General features: G+C 59.7%; 1 protein-coding gene across 2 annotated transcripts; it reads left to right on the top strand.

Moving 5' to 3' along the window:
- The first annotated feature begins 278 nt into the window (after nt 1-278).
- ECE2 (endothelin converting enzyme 2) lies at nt 279-22,736 on the top strand. 2 transcript variants are annotated; one of them, XM_073359206.2, is made up of 19 exons: nt 282-748; nt 5,226-5,312; nt 6,428-6,572; nt 7,159-7,374; nt 8,260-8,384; nt 9,290-9,436; nt 10,082-10,147; nt 10,914-11,102; nt 13,098-13,240; nt 13,545-13,659; nt 14,511-14,621; nt 15,119-15,217; nt 15,607-15,684; nt 16,267-16,370; nt 17,267-17,377; nt 18,364-18,431; nt 20,054-20,244; nt 20,392-20,487; nt 21,083-22,736. In XM_073359206.2, exons 1-19 carry the CDS (start codon nt 704-706, stop codon nt 21,257-21,259), a joined length of 2,313 nt encoding a protein of 770 aa, XP_073215307.1. In that variant the 5' UTR covers nt 282-703; the 3' UTR covers nt 21,260-22,736. The 2 variants fall into 2 exon arrangements, with proteins under 2 accessions (XP_073215308.1, XP_073215307.1); XM_073359207.2 differs by lacking the exons at nt 20,054-20,244; nt 20,392-20,487; nt 21,083-22,736 and adding an exon at nt 18,875-18,996 and having other exon boundaries at nt 279-748.

The following is a 22,736-nucleotide window of genomic DNA, read 5'->3' as shown; positions in this document are numbered from 1 at the left end:
GTGTCAGATTGCGGGGTGTGTGTGTGTGTCAGATTGCGGGGTGTGTCTGTGTGTGTTTGTGTGTCAGATTGCGGGGGGTGTGTGTCAGATTGCGGGGTGTGTGTGTGTGTGTGTCAGATTGCGGGGTGTGTCTGTGTGTCAGATTGCGGGGTGTGTCTGTGTGTGTTTGTGTGTCAGATTGCGGGCTGTGTGTGTCAGATTGCGGGCTGTGCGCCTTGTGTCTGTGCGCGCCTGAGTCACGGTGCCCGCGTGTGCCAGTGTCGCGCAGCGCGGCCGCGCCCCTGCGCGCTGTGCCCGCGGCTGGGCTGTTTGTGAGTCCCGCGGAGCCGGCGGCGCCTCCATCCCCGCTGACCTTCGCCATCGGGCTCCGGGGCCCCCGGGCGTCCTGCCGCCGCAGCCCCCCGGCAGCAGCCGATGCCGCCCGCCCGCCCTGATGGACACACCCGCTCTTTCGCCCCAGTGACGGTCCCAGCTCGGAGCGCGGGGAGGCGCCTGCCCCTCGCCCCGCCGGCCCCCGCAGCCGGGGCCTCCGCTGCGCCCTTGTGCCTGCAGCGGCTCCGGGAGCTGCCCTGAGCCGCGCAGCTCCCGCCGGGCCCGAGCCCCCGAGCACCATGACCAGCCCCGGGGCCGGCGCGGCGGCTGCAGCCCCGCTCGCCCCAGGCTGGGAGCGGAGCTAGGCGGTGGCGGCCGTGCTGGGAGCCCCATGATGTCCAGGATGAACGTAGCTCTCCAGGATCTCAGCAACAACGTGAGTAGCTGGGCTGGGGGGCTGGGCCGGGGGCTGCAGCCCGCGGGGAGCCTGGGGCTGGAGCAAGGCGGGGCTGGGCGGCCAGCGGCAGGGCGACCCCAGAGCCATGCTCAGGCCAAGCCCCTGGCTCCCTCCACATCCAGGCGACCCCCAGGCCAGGCAAGACTATGGCAGCTGAGGGGCTCCAGAGGGACCCTTAAAACTCGCTGTCATTTGCTCCTCCACCCCAGAGCACGGGGGGGAGGCAGTGCCGGGGGCCTGGGGAGCGCTGGGTGCTGTGTGCAGGGGTGCCAGGCGTCCCTGAAGCTCTGGGAGGGAGGCTGGTGCTGGGCTGGCCTTGGTACCATGGTAGGGGGTTAGTCCATTGGGGGGTATAACCCTTCCCAGAGACTGAGCCCATGGGGCTGGAGAGGATGAATGGGAGCCATTGAATGGTCTGGGCCCCACTCTGCAGCCCCCCCCCCCAGAGTCCCTGCACAAGGTGGGCTCTCTAGAGAAGGAATTCAGCCCACCCATGGCTCTAGGGAGGAGGCTGGAGTTCATTTCTCCTGTTCAATGAGGGGTTTTAGAGTAAAACCCTGGAGGTGACCTCCAATGGCTGGGGGCACTAGGGGGGAAAGGGCACCTCGTGACCACAGAGGTCAGGGCCACCCCCATCCCCTAACAGGAGGTTAGGTCAGGGGCCGGCCAACCCCTTTTCAGGGTGCTGCGGGGTTGGCAGAGAACCTAGGGCCTCCAGCGCCGCTTGGCCCCGCCCTGCTGCCTGGGTGCCTAGATCCTGTGGCTCGGCCCCGCCTGACACCCTGAGAGCCCTGAGCCTGCAGCTCAGCCACCCTACAGGCCTGTGGCTGAGCCCCACCCACACGCCCGAGGAACTGGGGTCCTGCAGCTTGGCTCTGCTGCCCCCTCTCCAAATGCCTGAATCCTGCAGCTTGGCCCCACCCCACTCACCCTGGTCTGGTGACCCAGCCCAGCCCCACTCCCTGAGTAGCCTGGGGCTCTGCCTTGCCTGCTGTCCTGGCCTCATCCTGCCGTGCTCTGGTCTTTGGGACCGTCACTTGCTCATCACTGCTGAGGGCTCAAGCTTCTCCGTGGTGATGCTCAGCGATATCAGAAGTCCCAGGACCTGGGACTGTGGCACATCTTAGCACCCAGTCCCACGGGGGGCAGTTCACAGTCAGGCCCAGTGACCTGGGTGGATACAGGGAGGGGGTTGGTGTTTCTTGCTTCAAAGGCCACTTACCAGGGAACCTCTCTTGGACTCTGAGCGCCAGAGACCCAGCTGCAGCATGGTCCCCTGTAGCCCAGAACGGGCGCCTCTACTCATGGCATGACCTCCCTCCTCTCCTCCGACATTGCGTGGGTCTCTAGAGGCATGGGAGATGTCCCTGGGGTCCAGTGTAGGGGATGCCAGGGCCAAGGGCAATGCAACTGGAGGCTGGGCGGGTTCCTGGAGTCTGTATTGCCATGACAGCGCACCCCTGGAGGGTCTCACTGCATCAGGAGAGAGCCTTGGAAAGGACAATGCCTATGATGGGGTGTGTGGGGCCAGGTGGCTACCAGAGCCAGTCGCACCACGTTGTGGGCAGGAGGCTGAAGGAGCAGTGTTACAGGCACAGCGGAGCTGCCCGTCCTCTTGCTGGGCAGGTTGTTGGGGTTTTCTGTTTGGGAGAGTGGGGCAGGTCTCCATCGTAGGGAGCTGTGCTTTCCCAGGCGCAGGGCCTCCCTGAGCTGGAGCGGTGGGTGGGGGGAATCCCTGGCTCAGACTAGGCTGCCAGCAGGATGCTGAGACATTTTCACAGATGCCAGCGGCTCCCAGGAATCCTTCCCCAACCAGGGAGTTTCTGCCAAATGTTTTTTCTGAACAGACTCGTGCCCGTTTCCTGAGCTGGCAGCTTCTTTTGTGCAAACCCCAGCACTTGGTGGCTAGCGGAGTGCGCTGCCTCTTGAGTCTTTTTGACCCAGGCCTTGGCGCTCATGCTCTGGCCACTGCCCGAGCCACCCCTCACTGTGAAACTGGGCTCCCCGGTCTTACCTTTGATTTTTCCAAAACTCCCTTTCTCACCCTCGCCGCTGGGAAGGAAACCTTGAAAATGGGAGCCAAGTATAAGCGACATGGCAGTGTTGGCCCGAGTCTACAGACAGCCTCAAACAGGAGCTGAGAGAGGTGAACTGTCCCCATTCAGCTCAACGACATTAACCCTGAAACCTAATGGCAATTTTAACGTAACTGTCATTAACTATTTCACTGTTGGTCAATTAGCAAAATCAGCCATCTTGTGTGCTTATCACACAATCCTAAACCCCCTCCCCAAGGGGCAAATCCCCAGCTGCTCAAACCTGCAGGTTTCCCCCTCATCTACGAGGCCATCTAGCATGGGCAATGCCAAAGAAGTCCCAATGAAATGTCCAGCTAACCATGATTGAGGCCTTGTCTAGACTAGGCTCAAAGCTGCTTTAGCACTTTCTGACTAAGGCCTGATCTACGCTTGGAATTTGGCTTGCCGCCCTCTGCCCCAGTGTAGACGTGGCTAGCTCGACTTAGCTACCATTGCTTGGGGAAGTGGTGTTTGGGCAGTGATGGAAAACCCCTTCTGCCGCTGTAGGATGCATCTACACTATGGGGTTATGCTGGCATAGCTAAGGCTGCACCGTAGCGATGGCACTATAGCCCCCCGCAGTGTAGACAAACCCTAACACCGTTGAAAGTCTCGTGTAGACAAGGCCAGGGTGATTGAAAGGACAGGCTACCTTCCTTGAGGAAGCAACCTAGTGTAAAGACTGAACGTTTGTAGCCTGGAACAAAAGTGTGGTGAGTGTCCACACCAGCCTTTGCAAGCATGCTAGGCAACTCAAGGGGCAGGGACACCTGGAAGGCAAGGTGTCCTGTCTACACTAGAACAGGTTAGCTAACACCGCTGTCATCACAGCCTTGTATCCCAGTCCAGACACAAGCCTTGCTTCCTACTACCATCTTTAGTAACCTGGTCCCCATCTCTCTGCAGCACAGAGTAGCTTTAGGGCAGGGGTTCTCAAATTGGGGGTTCTGACCCCCCAGGGGGTCACAAGTTGGTTACATGGGGGTCACAAGCTGTCAGCTCTGTGGGGCTGACAGCCCTGAGTCCCCATTAAATTAAATTACCCCCCCTTTTTAATTTTAAGGGAGGGTCATGCTCAGAGGCTTGCGGTGTGAAAGGGGTCACCCATACAAAAAGTTTGAAAACCACTGCTTTAGGGGCTGCAGGGCTACTGCCCTCCATGTTTTGGCCGTGCCCCATCTCCCACTACCCTCACTTGGCTTTAGGGGGCACGGTGCTGCCTTCCTTGGCTATCCCTCATCTCCCACCACCTCAGCCTGGCGTTAGGGGGAGCTGCCCTGGGTATGCTCCTTGCCCCACCAGAGAGGAAAGCTCAGGATCGAGACTGATGTCTGGGTTATGGGGCACTGAGAGTAACAGGAAGGCTGCGTTGAAGAGGGGGAGGGAGCAGGGCGGGTGGAGGCAGCTGGATGTGAGGGTGCTGGGCTGGATGGGAAGGGGGAAGGAGCTGGACTGGGGGAGGCTCCTCTCACCCAAGAGAAGGTCTCTCTGAGGTCAGTGGAAGCCCATTGGGCTGGGCAGATATGACTGCTACAATTGAAGTGAATTCCCCTCCTGAACTCCATCCAGGCTGCTGGCGCCAGCCTGCCAAGGCAGCCCATTCCAGATGTTTCTTGGACTGACCACATCTGCATGGCAGCCGTGCAGAGGGAGGAGGCAGTGGCATTGCTAGGAAATGAAGCTGCAGGTTGCCTGGGAACCGAGGACTGTCTCCATGAGGCAATCTGACACCTGTCAGGAATGCTGATGTCAGAGCGGCTTCTGCAGAGGCAGCCATGGCAACCCACAGAGGGCGAACGGACGTACGTTGCTCAGGGGCAACTGCTGGTGCCCGGTGGGGGCAAGAGCTTCCTCTTCTCCACAGCACAAGCCTGGCAGCGCCACCTGGTCCTGCATTTGAGTCGCTCAGGGGCCAGGCAGGGAAGGAGCGTGACCCTCTAAAGTTGCAGGCAGAGGGAAATGCATTTGCCCACTCTTGGTTGGCATCACCAGGACCTGCACCCTGTCTGCAAGGTGCCCCTTGGTGCTCCAGGAGATGATTCAGGCTCCCTGATTCTCAGAGTGCAGGATCACAGTTTTATGTAAAGGGAAGGTAGGCAAGTCCCACTGTGGTGCACCAGCCAGGAGAGGCCACAGAAATGGAGCGCTCCAACCTGAGGGAGACGAAATTGTCCTGCTGTAGACAGCTCCGTGGCCCCTCAGCTCTGCCTTGGTGTCACTGGGCCCCAGCGCCCCCTGCAGGATCCTGGCTCTGGGTCAGCTGGGCCCCGTGCCCCCCTGCAGGATCCTGGCTCTGGGTCAGCTGGGACCAGCGTCCCCTGCGGATCTTGGCACAGCCCTCTGCGATGTCATTCCTAGCCTGTTTTTTCTCTCTGCAGATGTCTGATTACAAACGAGCTACTTTCCAGGATGACGAGGGGGTGGATGCAGCTGGGGATGGAAGCGCCTCTCCTGATAGCGTGGAGGTAGGATCATGCTCCTGGAACGTGCACCAATGTGGGGCCTCTTTTAGACCAGGACAGGGCGCGGCTTCTTAGTGGCCAGGGCCCGTGCACTGCGAGGGAGGACACGGCTCGGCTTCTGGGCCTTTCTGGATTCCCATGGGAGCCCCACCAGCTCCTGTTCAGCAGCAGAGCTATTAATAAAAGCTGTCTCCGGAATCTCTGGGGCAAAATAATTTGATTGCCCAGGCTAGTTACCGAGCGTCTGATACCACCAGCAGGGACTGGAGAGGGAAAGAGGAGGAAAAGGGGCTGTTTCCCATGGGAACTAAAGCTGATTTTGCCTCCTTTTCCCAAAGGCCACACACCCATGGCTCTGCCAATGCCTCTCGGTCCTGCTCTGCATCCTCTCTTCCCCACACTGTTCCAGTCCTGGGCTCCCCACACACAGCTCTGCCACTGCCCCTTAGTCCTCCCCCACAGCCCCCCTGTCTCTCCTGGGACGCGACTGCCTATCACATCGACTTGTATGGACCTGGGTGGCAGTTTTTAGAGGTGATTAACCTCCCCGCAAGCCCTTTGGGAGCCAAGGCTTCTCTTTCCACATGAATGGGCCCCGGTGCCAGGCCCTGGCTCCCAGGAACGTAGCTGTAAGGGTGGGCAGTCCTTGTGGGATCTCCAGGGGGGCAGATCCAGTTTTTCCCACTGGTTCTTCCTCTCCCAGCCAGATCATATGGATTGTAGGCAGATAGGGGAGCTCGGACAATGCCTGACCCCTGCTCTTCCCTCCCACCCTCCAGCAGGTGCCATCCAAGTCCAGCCACGGGCAGGATCTGTTTGCAGCACTGGATGGGTCCTGCTCCCAGCAGAATTGCTGTACCCTGACGCTCAGTGCTGGGGAGAGGCCACTCCCACAGGCAGTAGGGCCACCCAGGAGAAGCAGGGTGGCACTGCCATGGCGGGGTGGGTCTAAGCAGGGCTACCATGAGGGAAGGGTGGAGTGGCACTGCCAAGGGGAGGGCCTCAGGGTCCGCGTGCAAGGCTTATTTGTGGCTATTTCTGATTATGTGTTTGGGTTTAATCCATCAGATGCCCCTCCCTTCCCCCCCCCACACACTCCCTCTCTCTTTCCCTCCCAGGTGGGGTTCAGGAAAGGGGTCCCCCCCTTGCTGAGCCGCCCAGGTTCACGGACCCAGCTGGAGCTGGCTCTCTGTGCCATCTGCCTCATCACGGCTCTGCTGCTGCTGGGCTCTATGATTGCTCTGGGCGTCCAGTACAGCAAAGGTAGGAGGGGGTGGGGCTCACACACCTTCGCTGCAGCCCCCCCAGCCCATCTCCCGGCAGCTCCCGCTGCTCATCAGGCAGATGCTGAAACGGCTGGGGCTACTCACTAGAGGAAAGATCCTGGGCCTGTCCCAGGGAGTTGCTGTGTGGGGAGGCTCCCCTGGGCTGGAATTACCCTGGGGAACAGCAGTTGCTACCAGAGAGTGGGGGACATACGGGGACAAGATTCTCCTGGGACTGTCCGGCAGGAAGTAAAGAGTAAATATTCTAAGGGACCACGTGGCCCCAGCCCAGGGCCTCACCGTGCAGCTGAAGAAGGGTGCTGCTGCAGGACTCGGTCTCCCCTCTCCTGAGGACCGTGGGGGCCACCTCCCGCGCCCCTGTGTTGGCAATCATACTCCCATTGCCCCCTCTCACGGGCATCCAGGCACCGACACAGGAATGGTCAATTGCAGGGTTGGGAGGCAGGGCTCCTGGGCTCTGTTCCTAGCTCTACCACCGACTTGCTGCAAGGCCCTGCCGCTCTGTGCCTCTGTTTCCCCACTTGTTGGCCCTGGGACCTAATGACTGTGTCTCTCCCCCACAGACCCTTCGCACAGCACGTGCCTAACAGAAGCCTGCATCACAGTGGCCAGTAAGATCTTGGAGGCCCTGGACCGGGAGACTAATCCCTGCGAGGACTTCTACCAGTACTCCTGCGGGGGGTGGATAAAGCGGAACCCATTGCCCGATGGGCGCTCCAAGTGGAGCACTTTCAACAGCATCTGGGACCAGAACCAGGCCATCATGAAACACCTCTTAGGTGGGTGTAGCCCTGTGCTGGGGTGCCCCCTTGCGCACAGCCACAGAGAACCGGGGAGGGCGGCACTGCAGGAGGGCCCTGGTGGGCTGTATGGACAAAATGCAGCCCAGGCTGGGCCAGGGAGAGACCCTGGGTCATCAGGGATCAGCTTCCCAGGGCCTGCCCTGGAAGGGGAGAATGCCCATACGGTCAGGGATTGCAGGGGCTCCCCCTCCCCCCCACACACGCTGGGTGCGGGTAGGAGATATTCCAGACATGGCCAGACAGGCCCTTCAGCCCAGAGGCTGATGAGTCTCCTGGATTGGCCCCATTTGGCCAGTGGGCCCAGCCCAGCTGGTGCTGGTGACAGGGATGGGGCGATAACCTATGTGGGCATTCAGCTGCTGGCATATATTGCTAGGTTACAGCTTCTTGGAAACAGTACAGGGCAGACTGAGATCTATATCCTGCATCAGCTTCCACGCTCTCTCTGCCTCAGTGAGGGCACACTGGCCGGCAGTCAGTCCCACATCAGCACTGGCTAGGGGCAACCAATGGCACACCAGCCGGCAGTCTGTCCCGCACCGGCACTGGCCGGGGCACACCAGATGCACCCAGGCAGACCCTTGGGCAGCTGCACGGGACAGTTCCCTGGTGCCATCACTGGTGGGGATCATGCTGTATAATCTGCGGGAACCTAACCCTCATGAGACTACATGGTGATACAGGGAGCTCCAGATATAGCAGGAGGGTGAGATGGGACCCAGGCCTAAGGCATGGTCACAGGTCGTGGTCACAGGCACGAAGTTTCAGGAGACCAGGGCCAGTCTCCAAGGTCCCTCCATATGCCAGAGCCCTCCAGTAAGGGAGGAAGTGACGGAGTCCCTCTGGTTATCCACTCCTCAGAGAATGCCACCTTCAACTCCAGCAGCGAGGCAGAAAGGAAGACCCAGCGCTACTACCTGTCCTGTCTGAAGGAGCAGAAAATCAGGGAGCTGGGCTCCCAGCCACTGATGGACCTGATTGAGAAGGTGGGTGCGGGGGGGGGGAACCAGACCACCATGAGGTCTGGGCAGGAGCCCAGCTCAGGGAGGGAGGCTGCTCAGCGCACTCGTCTCTCTGCAGGTGAAAAGTCTCTCCATTGGGAGACCATCCTGGAGAAGGGCTGAGCCCTGGGAACCTTTGCCTGGCCGAACGCCATTCCCACGTGGGCATGGCTCAGGGGCCCAGGTGAGACGAAGTGCCGGGTCTCAGCCCAGTCTGCCATACATGGAGCGTTCACGTTCCTGTTACAACTGAAGAGCGTCAGCAGAGGAGCCATGCGCCGAGCTGCTCTCTTCCCTGGCAGGGGTCCCTCCAGGCAGGATTGAGGCCCACTAGTAGGGGTGGGAGTTTGCACTGGACGGGCTGAGCCCTATTTCCAGGGCTGTGATTCCTGCCTCCCCCTCACCCCATTTGTTATATTTCCCATCGTGTAAGTGATGTGAGAATCACCCCTCTCCGAAGGGGGCGCTTCTGTGCCTGGAGTCACACTGCAGCTTCACAGTCAAAGCACAGCACCCCCTTCTGCTAGGCAGGGGCAGTGCGCGTGGCGCACAGGCCAGGCGGAGTGGGTAGCACAGTGCCCCCTACTGCTGGGCTGGGAGCACAGGCAGGGTGTACAGGGGCAGCTCCCCCAAGCACAGTAATGGCTGGTGCGCATGGGGCACAGGCAGAGCTTGGAAGGAAGCACCCCCAGCAGCACCCCCTAGTGCTGGGCTGGGGACACATGGGAGAACACCAGCAGCACCCCCTAGTGCTGGGGTATAGTGCATGGAGCACAGGCAGGGTATAGAGGGTCTCTTGTGCTGGGTGTGAAGGTGGAAGATTAAAGCCAGAGGAATTTGGCGACCCAGAGAGGCACAAGCCCAAATCCCTGCATTCCTGTTTCCTGCAGATTGGCGGGTGGAATATCACCGGGCCCTGGAACCAGAGCAACTTCATAGAGGTTCTGAAGATGGTGTCGGGGACCTACCGGGCCGCCCCCTTTTTCACTGTCTACGTGGGCGCCGACTCCAAGAGTTCCAACAGCAACGTCATTCAGGTAGCCCTGCGACCATGCCCCTCTGAGAGCTGGGGAGGGGGCACAGTGCCAGAACCTCACACTGAGCTCCCAGGTGCAACGGACCCAGAGCAAACCCCTCCCATTGCCCCTAGCTCGGAAACATCGTCACCACAAAACGGGGCTGGAGGAGCCAGCCAGGCAGCGGGGAGAAGGGCCCATAAAGGAACCTAGCCAAGGACAGAGGGAGCACGGGGGGCCAGAGGGCGCACAGGGCTATCATGGCTGGGCATTTCTGACTCTGGCCTTAAGTGGCCCAGTTCAGACACCCAGCCCTCTGCCTGCCCCCTCCTGCCTGGGGACACACTGGGAGGGGTTCAGTGCAGACGGTAACTGTTTTGGGGCCACATCACATACCTGGGCATAAAACGGTGCCAACGCCCGAGGGCCCCAGGAAGGCGCCTCAGCCTCTCGCTGCTGGGGATGTGAACGCCACTTGAGGATTCCCCACAGGTCAGATTTGATGGCCCTGGTCTACTGCCGAGGGCTGGGGTTGCCACAGGTCCTCCACCCCCACTGGTTCCCGGGAATAGCCATGACTGGATGTGGAGGCAGGGCAGGGGGCTTTGTGCTACAGAGCGGTGGCTGTGGGTATGCGGTCCAGGCTCATTTGTTCTCCGTCTCCAGGTGGATCAGTCAGGCCTTTTCCTCCCCTCCCGGGATTACTACCTGAACAAGACAGCCAATGAGAAGGTAAGGGGCTGGGTGGGGGCAGCCCATATACACCAGCCCTTCCACAGAGCCGGCCTCATGAGCAGGCCCAAATTCACGCCTGACTTCTGGTCTGTATTGGTCTAGCTTCAGCTCCCAGCCACTGGCCTGTCTCTGCCAGCCTGACGAGCCCATCACCAAATTTTGGGGATTGGTCCTGCTTTGAGCAGGGGGTAGGACTAGATGACCTCCTGAGGTCCCTTCCAACCCTGATATTCTATGATTCTATGAAATATTTAGTCCTCATCTAGGTACTTTCAGCCTGATCACGTCACCCTTAGCCTTCTCTTTGTTAAGGTAAATAGGATGGAGCTCCTTGTGTCTCTCACTATCAGGCAGGTTTTCTCATCTTCTAATCAGTCTCGTGGCTCTTTTCGGAACCCTCCCCAATGTGTGCCCCATCTTGGAGATGACCCAAGAGGCCTTTGCTCTCTGAAATGCGCATTCCCACCCCAACACCCTGGGTAGGACCCACACCTTCCTGTGCTCCTGATGCAGATCCAGCCCAGTGGGTAGAACGTGCCCCACCCCAAATCACAAGGGGCCAAAGGAAAGGGACCCCCGAGTGCTAGGACCCTGGATTGGAGCCTGTGCTGGGACCTAGTTGGCAGGACATTTTGGGGGGGAGGTTTGGGAACTTAAGAGCACAGGATCTGAGGGAGCTGAACTCCCCGACGGCCCATGACTGATTGTGTGGGGTTGTCCCTGCCTACGTGACTAACCCCGCTGCCTCTTGCTTGAGTGACAGGTGCTGGCTGCTTACCTGGACTATATGGTGGAGCTGGGGATGCTGCTGGGTGGGGAGACAGTCTCCACCCAGGAGCAGATGGAGCAGGTGCTAGAGTTCGAGACCCTGCTGGCCAATATCACCGTCCCCCAGGATGAGAGGCGGGATGATGAGAAAATCTATCACAAGATGAGCATCGCAGAGCTGCAGGTGGGTCCTGGGGAAGGGAGCCAGCCTGGTGCTGCTCGGGGAGAGGACTAGCATGGTGCTGCTGGAGGTGGGTGAAGAGCTGCGGGGAGGAGGGGAGGAATCAGCCTGGTGCTGCTGCGAGCAGCGGCTGGGCTCTGTCCGCTGGCAGGCGTTGGGGATCAGTAGTGGGAGGCTCCCATTTGCTGGGCGGGTCCCACCGTGGCCTGGAGCAGCTGGGAGAAAAATTCAGAATGAAAACTGAGAGACGAATTCAATTGGTCTGAGTCCTTCGTTACATTTCGGAGCTGCCTGGGCAGAGCGTGAGGGCCCAGCCCAGAGTACATGGGGAGAGGACAGCCGCACCATGGTAGCCCCTTTCTGTGCCCCTTCTGCTTCCCCTGGGAGCCCCTGGCTGCTTTTCCCACACACTCCAGGCCTCTGTGTTGCCCATCCCCACACCCGGATTTCATTAGGATTCCAGCGAGGTGGAGTGTCATTAATGCTGGAGGCCTGGCTGAGCAGCATCCCAAGCAGCCGGGAGCCACTGCTGAGCTGCCTCCACCATCCCGCAGGCTCAGCACAATCAGACCCATATCCCAGGGTGACCAGGTGTCCCAATTTTATAGGGACAGTCCTGATTTGTGGGTATTTTTCTTATATGGACTCCTAAGACCCCCCCCCCATCCTGATTTTTCCATGTTTGCTGTCGGGTCACCCTACCATATGCAGAAACATGGGGGCCCCCTCCCAGCCATCGCTCACTCCCCAGGGCCAGCGGGTCAAGGGGGCATCAGCATCCCCAAAGTCAGACAGAACGAGCAGCTTCTGGGTGAGATCCCCCCTCAGTCCCACTGCACTATGCCCTGTTACCCCACTGGGGTCCCCAACCGCCGCTCTGTCACTGCCCCTTAGTCCCTTTGCACCGTGCTCTGTTACCCCACTGGGATCTCCCTCCAGCTCTGTCACTGCCCCTCAGTCCTGCTGCACTGTGCCCTGTTACCCCACTGGGGTCCCCAACCCCCGCTCTGTCACTGCCCCTTAGTCCCGTTGCACCATGCTCTATTACCCCACTGGGATCTCCCTCCCGCTCTGCCACTGCCCCTCAGTCCCGCTGCACCATGCCCTGTTACCCATCTCTGGGTTCCCCCCAGCTCTGTCACTGCCCCTCAGTCCCGCTGCACCATGCCCTGTTACCCATCTCTGGGTTCCCCCCAGCTCTGTCACTGCCCCTCAGTCCTGCTGCACCATGCCCTGCTACCCCACTGGGGTCCCCGATCCCCACTCTCTCACTGCCCCTCAGTCCCACTGCACCGTGTCCTGCTATCCCAGCTCTGAACTCCCCACACCCAGCTCTGCGGCTGTCCCTCAGTATTGATGGCACCCTGCTATCCCAGCTCTGGGGTCCCCACACACCCAGGCCCAATCCGCAGTGCCCTGCTGTCCCACCGCTGGGCTCCACACACACAGCTCCGTGAATGCCCCTCAATCCCAACCCGCAGCCCCCTGCTATCTCAGCCCTGAATTCTGTTGTGCTGGGGAAGGGGATGCCAGGACCCTCACCCCAGGGTTTAAGTTCCTGGCAATACAGAAAATCCAGCCTTCGTCATCAAGCAATGGTCACCAAGCAACCAGTCACCATAGCAACAGGGAGAGATGCAATCCTGTCTAGTGGGAAGGGAGGTCTCTTAGGAGGCTGAGCCAGAGATCGGAGTGAGGTGGAGGGGCAGGGCAGGGATGGGAGAGGATCAGGGGGCTGGGAGTGAGGCAGAGATTCAGGCAGTCAGTCTAAATGATGGGGGGCTGGAGTGAACCTGAGGGACCTGAAGTGTTTCTCCAGGGACATGCATCCTCCCCTTGCCCCAGTGAAACCCACCCACCGGCCCTGGCTGCCTTGTGGGATGGGGTTCCCTCGCAGGGAGGTGGCCCTGCCTGGAGCCCCAGGTACCCGGAGGTGGGGACCCACCCTCGGAGCCAGGGGGGAGCAGTGCTCCCCTTCACAGCCCCGTGTCTCGGCAGGCTCTGGCCCCCGCCATCGACTGGCTGGATTACATGGCCTATGCCCTGACCCCGCTGGAGCTGAGTGAGGCGGAGCCCGTGGTGGTGTACGGCCGTGAGTACCTGCAGCAGGTCTCCGAGCTCATCAACAGCACGGAGAGAAGGTAAGAGCCCCGGCTGGAGGGAGGGGCTGGCGGACACCAGCGAAGTGACATCAGGGGTCTCCTTGCAGCACCCATTGGGAAGCAGGGGCCATGTCCATTGAGGATCAGGGAGTATCTGTTCAGGGCAGTGCCTGTTGGGGCATGGGGATGTGTCTCAGGGCCATGCCCATTGTGGGGGTAGGGTGGGGGCATTGGTCAGGGCCATGCCCATGCGGGGGGTGAGTAGGTGGGGATGTCTCAGGGTGGTGCCCATCAGGGGCAGGGTTGGGGTCTTGGGGAGTCAATGTGGCTCTGTCGTTTGCAGCATTTTGAACAATTACATGATCTGGAACCTGGTTCAGAAAACTGCCTCAAGCCTGGACCAGCGATTCGAGACGGCCCAGGAGAAGCTGCTGGAGACCCTCTATGGCACCAAGAAGGTGAGGGGCTGCTGCATGGGGCACATGGGACCAGGCCACGGGCATCAGCCCAGAGGCCCCTTTCTCTATGCACATGGGGGAACCCTGTGCCATGTGGGTGTTGACACCTTATATGCCCCTGGGAGACCCCAGGGGATCCTCAGCCAGGCAGCCACAGCCTGGCCTGTCTGGGGCATGGGGTAATGAGGCACCGATGTGAGTGGCGAGGCTGCTAAGGGGAAGATGCCTGTGCACCACTCAGCCTCCAGCCCTGGGTCGGAGTCAGAGAGCTGTGAGCAGGGGATGCTGGGTGATGGGGCTGAGCTGGGACAGCCGGGGGGGTGACGGCAGGGTTAGCGAAGCGCGTGGGGGCTCTGCGGCCGGGGAGGGAAGTGCAGCACAGCAGGAGGGGTGGAACTCGGGGCAGCATGAGGCAATGCAACTGGCATCCCCTAGAGATGCAGACAGGCCTCAGCTTAGGGGATCCTTGTGGGGGGGAGAAGCTCAGCCCCTGAATATGTGTCCCCAACACCCCAGGATGGCCTGGCAGACCCTGAGAGGGGGCAGGCAGATATCAGGAGGGGTTCCCAATCCAGATGAAGGCCCATCTGCCTTGGAAGGAGACAAGGCGAAGGGACATACCTGAGCTCCAGGGGTCCCTCAACGACATGACGGGCAGGCCATACAGAGCAGAGAGGAGGGAGTCCTCTCCCTCTGCCGCAGTGCTTGGGGCCTTGGGAGGCCAGAAATTGTGTCCTCCTGTGTCAGGGCGTGAGCTCGGTCCAGGCCCCTGCCCCACAGACAGCAAGGACTCAGGGACATGGCGCCAACCCTCCTCAGGTCTCACCCTGTGTCTCACTCTCTCTCTGGAGTCCTGCACCCCTCGCTGGCAAACCTGCATCTCCAACACCGACGACACACTGGGCTTCGCCCTGGGCTCCTTGTTTGTGAAAGCCACCTTCGACAGAGACAGCAAGGAAATTGTGAGTTGCCCTGCCCTGCTCTGAGCCCTCTGGCCTCCCTCACGCCAGCGCTCCTGAAGCCCCTTATCCCCCTCTCACCCTGATCCCCCCACCGCCCCCTGAAACTTCCATACACCAGTTCACTTGCAGCCCACCCTCCGATTCCTCTGCAGATCCCTATTTGTCTTATCTTCCCCTATTTCCTACCCCTCCCCAATTCCTTTGCAGCCCTTCAATTCGCCAGTGGTGAGCTCCCCAGCTCGAGGTGCCTCTGTGCAGCAAAGGGCAGGGGTACGCAGAACAGAAAGAAGGGAATTCCCTGCCCTACCAGTCACCCAGGCGAGGGGAGTTCAACCTGGCTGCACACGCCCTCCTGTTCTCACCCACTGCAGGAGCAGGGCAGTCCCCACAGAGGGAGTAGGCCTAGGAGGCAGGTCTAGTGCTGCGTGACAGTCTCCAGGGGACGGGGGGTGCAGGCTGGCCGTGGGGGAGGAACTGACTCTCCCACTTACCCATAGGCAGAGGAGATGATCAGCGAGATCCGGGCGGCCTTTGAGGAATCCCTGGAGCAGCTTGACTGGATGGACAAGACGACGAGACAGGCTGCTAAGGAGAAGGTGACCGCCGTTCCGCTGGCCTCCCAGACCCCAGCGGGAGGGGAGCCAGCCCAACTCCTGCCCTGAGTTAGAGGGGAGACGATGTCAGAGCTGACTCCAAATAGTCCCTCCCCAGGCAATGCCCCCTGCAACTACTGCTACTGTGCATTCCCCCCGCATGAGACACGAGGCAGGAACATCCCCGGTCTCTGGGACACGGGCGTCTCCCAGCCACGTAGTCCCACTGGCTCCCTGGGAGGGAACCCCAGCCCTGTGCTCCCTGGAGTAGCAGCACTTGCTCCTGTGTGACCCGCGCACACTTCCTCTGGAGGAGCCAGGGCTGTACACGGGGAGCTCCCAGGTCTCTCCCCACTATGATCTCAGCCACTGGCCTCGCCCCGTCTCCACAGGCAGATGCCATTTATGACATGATCGGCTTCCCGGACTTCATCCTCGACAACAAGGAGCTGGACGACGTCTATGATGGGGTAGGTGGCCCTGGAGCATAGGGACCTGGGCCAAGAGTGGCCCTGGAATTGCAAGGCCAGTGGGGAGCAAGTGGCTCCCAGCTGCTTGTGCCAGGCACATGGCAGGGATCCAGTGAACCAAAGGTCCAATTGAGGTGAGATTTTGCCTGGCACCCATCCTGATTGTCCCACCCAGGGTATCTGGGCTCACTGGTGGGGCTGTGCAGTGGGGATGGGATCCAGGCCCTCATTGCTATAGTAACTGAGTGCCTAAAATGATTTATCTACCCCCATCTCAACCCTTCACTGCGTGTGGGGTTGGCAGGGTGTGTCCTAGCCCATCTCAGACCCCCACCCACCCTGTACCCAGCCTGCAGGGTGGAGGGGTGCAGCCCTAGCCCATCTCAGCCCCTTGTGTTTCTTTCTCAGTATGACAGGTTTCAGAGTAGCAGCCGTGTTAGTCTGTATCCGCAAAAAGAAAAGGAGGACTCGTGGCACCTTAGAGACTAACAAATTTATTTGAGCATAAGCTTTCGTGAGCTACAGCTCACTTCATCGGATGCATTCAGTGGACATGCAAGTCCTCCTTTTCTTTTTTCTCAGTATGAAGTCTCTGAAGACTCCTTTTTCCAGAACATGCTGAACTTCTACAATTTCTCTGCCAAGGTCATGGCCGACCAGCTGCGGAAACCCCCCAACCGGGACCAGTAAGGAGCTGCTGCAGCCTGGGCACCTTCCCACCCATGGCGGCAGGAAGCAGGGTGGAGGGTCAAGGCAGGGCATGACCGGGAGGCCCGGGGGCTAATTTTGGGGCATGGCTGGTGCTGTCAGTCTCCTGCTAGAGAAGGTAAAGGGAGATCCTGCCCCATTCTGCTGCCACCCTCACTTCCAGGGTGGAGCTGCAGCCTGTGGACACTACCAGTCCCAGCATGCAATGCTCTACCTGGAACCTATTGGCTGGCTACACTGCATGCTGGGAGATGTAGTCTCCACAGACTGCACCTTCCAGAAAGTGAAGAAGGCAGCTGCAACTTGCTCCTTCCATCCAAGGTGGGGACTTGAGAAGCATTTGACCCATTGGAAGACTCTCCCGCAGGCAACCCCACTCTTGGCACAGACGCAGCCGTGCATCCTTTCACAAGCACACGCGCACTTGTCCATGCCCCACAACACAGTCACACGCCAGGGCCCGCCTGGCTCTGACTGTATCAGAGACACACCAGCAGCCGCCTGCCCCCTCTGTAATAGAAAAAGATCAGCCACGACCCCAGAGAAGGGGGCCGATGTCCTGCTGTGTTCCTGGCCAGCCTTTGACTCATTCCCCCCGGCCCCAGTCCCTGGGACAGACCTCAGCTCCCAGGCAGCTGAGAGACTGCTACAATGGTGCAAGGCTCAACCAGCCCCCAGCACTTGAGCCAAGTGTTTCTGGCCAGACCAAAAGGATCATGATGAGGCTGGCTCTGGGGCCCTTAACACTGGGTGCGGAGAGGAGCTTCCCCCTGTGTGGCTGGCTGCTCCTCCTGCTGGGGCCTGTCCTGGTCCTTTGCTAGCAGGGTGCCAGGTGCAGGGGGAGATGCTGCCTAACATGTCTGACCCTCCCTAGGTGGAGCATGACCCCGCAGACCGTCAACGCCTATTACCTTCCCACCAAGAACGGGATCGTCTTCCCAGCTGGGATCCTCCAGGCTCCTTTCTATGCCCGCAACCACCCCAAGTGCGTCTGGCGCTCTGGGCTCTCGCCGGGTCATGCCTGTGTGGGTGGCAGGAAGCGGCTGGGGAAGGAAATGAGGCCCACTGGCAGCTGTAGGTTCCTGGGTGTACTCAGATCTGGGCAAGCCCCTCTCTCACACAGGGGCAGCACCTGGTCCCAGGAGCAAGGAGTGGAGCTTCCAAGGCAGAGACGCTGGGTCTGAGCTGCTGCTGTCCAAGCGCTAATGGAAGATTTCACAATCCCTGCCTTCCCAAACCCGCCCCTGATCAGAGAGGAGCTTCCTGCCCTGGGATCCCAGTGGGGTGGGCACTCGCTAATGCCCTCAGCTATTCCCTCGGTCCCTTAGGAAGCAGCCTTGCCCATGGCGGCTGTGGGCTCGGGGTGGGGCGAGCAGTCACAGGAAGACAGTGGGCCCAGCGTAAGACGCTGGCCCCACTCTGCCTGCTCACTGCCCTTCTCACCCTCACGAGAGGGCAGGACCTGCATCGGTCCTTTCCCCGGGGAAGTCAGAAGGGGGCAGCCTTTGCTCCAGTGCTGTGGAAGAGGCCGGGCAGGTGTCGCCATCCCAGCAGGGGTGGCCAATGGTTGCCCCATGGTGTTTCACAGGCTGCACTGCTCTATCCGCAGGGCCAGGTCCATTGCTAGGACTGGCAGCCTTCCCCCCGGGCCAGTACTGACACTAAGTGACTCTAGGCAAGGATCTACTCCAAGCCTGGCCTGCTAGTGCAGCGCATTGTTACGGGCAGCCATCCTGAGCAGGTTTCCTAGCTGGACATGTGCTTCGGTCAGTGGAGTCTCACCTCCATTGGGCACCCAGGCTCCCGGCACTCTGCATTCACTGCTCCTCAAAAGGGAGCACCGGGAACGCAGCATGGGGCTGACTCACTTTGCTGCATGAGCAGCAATCAGGGAGGCTCCAATACCACCGGGATACGGGCCATGTGAAGAGCTTAGACAGTAAACTAGGGTTTCTTCTTGGCTTCATCCAGGGCCCTCAACTTTGGCGGCATCGGAGTAGTGATGGGGCACGAGCTCACACACGCGTTCGATGACCAAGGTAGGATCCAGCTGGCCTGTCAGGCTCCCCTCTCAGCTCCCCGGTCTCTTGCGCACACCCTGCCATTCCAAGAATGCACGTGGGCCACTATTGGAAAGGACACTTCGTACAGGGACACCTTAACCAAACAATCCTTATATTGGATAGAGAGGTGACGCTATCCTGCCCCCCCGGCACAGTGCTCCCAGCTCCTCTTCATTGCAGCCTCATCCTGTCCTTTGCATCATGGAGCTGCCCAGCACCTCTGTCCTGTACACGTCCTGCAAAGGTTTCCAACATTGCTCTCCTCTGGGCTACCAGTGGCCTTGCCATCCATTCCATCCTGTGCTTCCCCACATCATCTTCTTCCTCATGGCCAACATTAGCTTCTTTACAGCCCTCAAGATGTCCTCTCTCTTTGGCTGGCTCTCCTCCCCATTTTGTTTGTCCTCCTGTCTCCCCAGGTGACACCTGCAGGCATCTCCCCAGGCTTCTCTGTGCAGCTTTCGCTTCTGCTCGGTGAGGACTCATGTCTCTGCATCTTGAGCCATGGCTTGTGGCTGGCAATTCCCAATCCCCCCACTCCACACTGCTCCTTGTGGCTGTTGGAGATCTTCCCCTTTTCCAGCTGGACACATGTTTGTTTTGTTTACATCCTCTCTCTGCATGCTGTGTAGTGTTGCTAGGCCATGGCCAATGGTGGAACGCAAAAGGCAGCTTTGGGGTGATTGGAGCCTCCATGCCAAGACTCACTCCCTGGGGGTCTGGTTGAGAAGTGGGTTGAGATCCCATAGTTACAGGGGTACAGAGAACGCCACCATCAGGATAGGGGGCCTGCGGGCTCAGAGCATTGAGAATGGGCATGGAGACTTTCACCTCTAGGCTGCTGGTTCATAGCTAGCCCTGGGTGGCAGGGAAAGAGCAAGTCATCCGGGACTCTTTGGTGGCTGAGGTGAAGCGAGCTGGGATCCTGGCCAGTTCCTGGCAGACAGAAAAACCACCAGCACAACCAGCGCCAACTGACCCCATTGTTAGCAACTGAAGAAGCCGAGGACCGAGCAGGCCATGCAGTGTGATCTCCTCTTCTAGAGGGGTCCCGGCAGGTCGAAGAAAACTCATACAGCTGCTGCCCAGGCAGCTCCTGCTGGAAAGATGAAGCCGTCAGTCTCCAAGGCTGCACAGCCACCATCCTGGCCGCAGAAGATCCTGGGAGATGATCTTGTCCTTTCCCTGTTGCTCATTCACAGAGGCACCATGGGTAGGGAGGAATCCTGAAGCCCATAGAGCAGGTGCTCCATCCCCATCCTGAGCTTGACTGGCCTGTGCCTCTGATTTTTCCCTTTTCACGTCCCTCTCCATTTCAGCAGCCCCTCCCCTGCCAGATGCCCCCAGTCATGGGCAGCAGGCTTAAGATCCCATGTCAAGCCGTCACATGGACCCTTGTAACTTACCTTACCCTTTGGGCTGCTTGCAACATGCGTCATGCTGGGGGCCACTCGGGATGGAACTGAGACTGTGCTGGGGGTCGTGGCTCAGTTCTCTAGCGGGCCGCTTGAGGAGAAGGCTCCAGAGACAGGTGATAGAACTGTCGCTGCCGGCAGCGCCTCCTCCGGCCATTTATCACGCACCGGGTTGTCTTCCAGGTCGAGAATACGACAAGGAGGGGAATCTGCGTCCCTGGTGGCAGAACTCCTCCCTGGAGGCCTTTAAGAACCGGACTGAGTGCATGATGGAACAGTACAGCAAGTACATGGTGAACGGAGAGCATGTCAACGGCAAGCAGACCCTGGGCGAGAACATTGCAGACAACGGGGGCCTGAAGACAGCATACAATGTGAGTAACCCAGCGAGCCCGCCCCGTATGCAGGTGATGGACAGCAGGTCCTAAGGCCAAGGTTCAATTCCCACTGCCCCCCGATTCTGAGGGGAGCATCACTCTGTTTGCTGCTGTTTCACGGCATGCCTTCTTGGTTCCCTCCAGGCCTACAAAGCCTGGCTGCAGAAGAATGGAGAGGAGAAGCACCTGCCTGCCGTGGGGCTCACCAACAACCAGCTCTTCTTTGTAGGATTTGCACAGGTACGACTCTGGGATGGCACAGATGCCCCTCAATCTCAACCTGCAGCCCCCCTGCTACTCCAGTCCTGGGCTTCCCCACACACAGCCCTGCTGATGTCCCTCACTGCTGTTGACCTGCAGTCCCCTGCTATTCCAGTTGTGGAGTCCCCCCAGACACCTCTGCCAGTGCCCCTCAGTGCTAACCTACAGCTCCCTGCTATTCCATTTTGGGAACAATGGGCCATGGTTTTTAAAGGCCTGAGTCTACAGTATTGAGACCCAAGAGAAGAGAACCAAATGAGCTCCTCAGTGAGGCCAGATGGGACTATCCTAGCCCTCCATAGCTATACCAAGGGTCAGGCCCCCTCCCAGCTAGCACTCCATCTTCCCCTAGCTCCATTCACCACCTCCCCAACGGGGCAGTCTTGGGGCTGCTGCTGCATTGGGAAGTACACTCCCTGTCCCAGTGCAGGGCAGCCTTGGCCCAGGGTGCCCAAGGCAGGAAACTAGTTGAGAAGAGGGTGCTGCTCAGCAGTTGTCTGGCTAGGCGTTGGGCTGAGGCTAAGGCCAGGTCTGTGCCTCCCTAATCCTGGTCCTTGTTGTGTCCCTCGCACAGGTGTGGTGCTCCGTGCGCACTCCGGAGAGCTCACACGAGGGGCTGGTCACCGATCCACACAGTCCAGACAAGTTCCGGGTCATCGGCACCCTCAGCAACTCCAGGGATTTTGCTGAGCACTTTAAGTGCCCGGTGGGCTCGCCCATGAACCCCGGCAAGCACTGCGAGGTGTGGTAGAGAGGGGCTGGCAGGGCAAGAAGGCGTGTAGCCAGGGAGGGGGACAGAGACTCTGTACATACACAACCAAGCAACTTCCCCAGGACATAGGCAGGCAGGAGCACCCAGGTAGAGTCCCAGAGCCATGCCCCCCCCGCCCCCAAGCCTCTTGGATGGGGACACGTGGGGGACATCTCCAGGAATAGCCAGTGGCCTCAGCTTCTCAGCTCTGGCTTGTCCTGTGCAGGCTGCAGGCTCCTCCCATCTCAGACAGGGCTCCAGGAGGGAGTGTAGGAGCCGCAGCGTCCTGTGGTGGAACCCAGCCCACCTGCCTTGGTCATACTCCACCCCTGCGCCATTGACCCCATCCCCACTATCAGCACCGGCCCCCACTGCACATTGCCAGGAGTGTCAGCCCAGGGTCTCCTGCTTGAGCCCCACTCCAGCCAGTCCGCCAGCCCCACCTCCCCGGCTCCCCAGCGCAGGGTCAGCGGGACCTGCCCACCCAAGCAGGGCATGGGTGGAGAGAGCCTTCAATGGCTCACTTTGGGCAACGCCAGCCTTTTCCTTACAGCCCCGCCCTGTGGGTCTAGTCTGGGTGCAGCTCCTCCAACGGGAGTGCTGGCACCGTGTAACCGCCGCGCAATCGGACGCAGCTAGGGCAGGCTGAGATGCCCCCGACGATTAGAATGGCAGTGCCCGTGCTCCCAGCAGTCGACCTGCACCAGGGGGCAGCACGGGCGCTGCAGCAAGGAAGGGGGCAGGCTCTGAAGAAAAAGGCCAGAGTAGACAAGGCCAGTTATGGGAACACTGGGTGGGATGGGGCAGAGAGCCTCCGCAGCCTGGTGTCATCCCAGGGATGGGCATAGCCAGGGTAGGAAGGACAGCACCAACAGCAACACGGTGCCCCTGTTGCCAGTCTGGGATGCAGGGAGAGGAGACCCCTCCAGGGCACAAAGGGCAGGAGTGCAGCTCCCCTACCGCCACTCTGGGCACGGGGAGGTGAGGCATAATTCAGGTCTGAAGGGCAGCAGCCCAGCACCCTCTCGTGCCAGGCTGGCAGGGTGGAGAACATCCACAGACATTTATCTTTTTAAACCAAATGGAACGGCAGCAGTTAACCCCGGGAGGATCCCTTCTGACTACAGGATCTTCCCCGGGATTTGCCCTGAAACAAGCTGCCTGTTCTAAACCAACTCCGATCCCCTGCCAGCTTCCCTCCCACTAACCCAACTGTGTGCCAGGGCAGGCTTTTTCTGGATTGTTTGAGGGGGATCAGACAAGGCGTCTGAAAGCTGGGAGCTTCGGACTGTGAGCTGCTCTCGCTTCTGGGGCATTTTCTTAACCTTCTTAGGCTCATTGTAATCCAAAACCAGCTTGGCTTAGAAACTCCCCATTTGCTTTAATAGGTTGGTCATGGTGGGGACTGGTGCCTTGGACTAGCTTTGGGTGGTTCTTGATGGATTTATTTAACGATTAAAAGCAGTTTCCACTTTCA

Source organism: Lepidochelys kempii, chromosome 9 (assembly GCF_965140285.1).
Source record: "Lepidochelys kempii isolate rLepKem1 chromosome 9, rLepKem1.hap1, whole genome shotgun sequence".
Classification (NCBI taxonomy): domain Eukaryota; kingdom Metazoa; phylum Chordata; order Testudines; family Cheloniidae; genus Lepidochelys; species Lepidochelys kempii.
The sequence above is the reverse complement of the archived record's forward strand: the minus strand, read 5'-3'. Positions and strand labels throughout refer to the sequence as shown.

Excerpts from the sequence above, each read along its gene's own strand:
- ECE2 (XM_073359206.2), top strand. The coding sequence starts at position 704 with ATGATGTCCAGGATGAACGTAGCTCTCCAGGATCTCAGCAACAAC. Across the intron at positions 5,313-6,427 it reads CCTCTCCTGATAGCGTGGAG|GTGGGGTTCAGGAAAGGGGT; the intron begins GTAGGATCATGC and ends TTTCCCTCCCAG. Across the intron at positions 8,385-9,289 it reads TGATGGACCTGATTGAGAAG|ATTGGCGGGTGGAATATCAC; the intron begins GTGGGTGCGGGG and ends TGTTTCCTGCAG.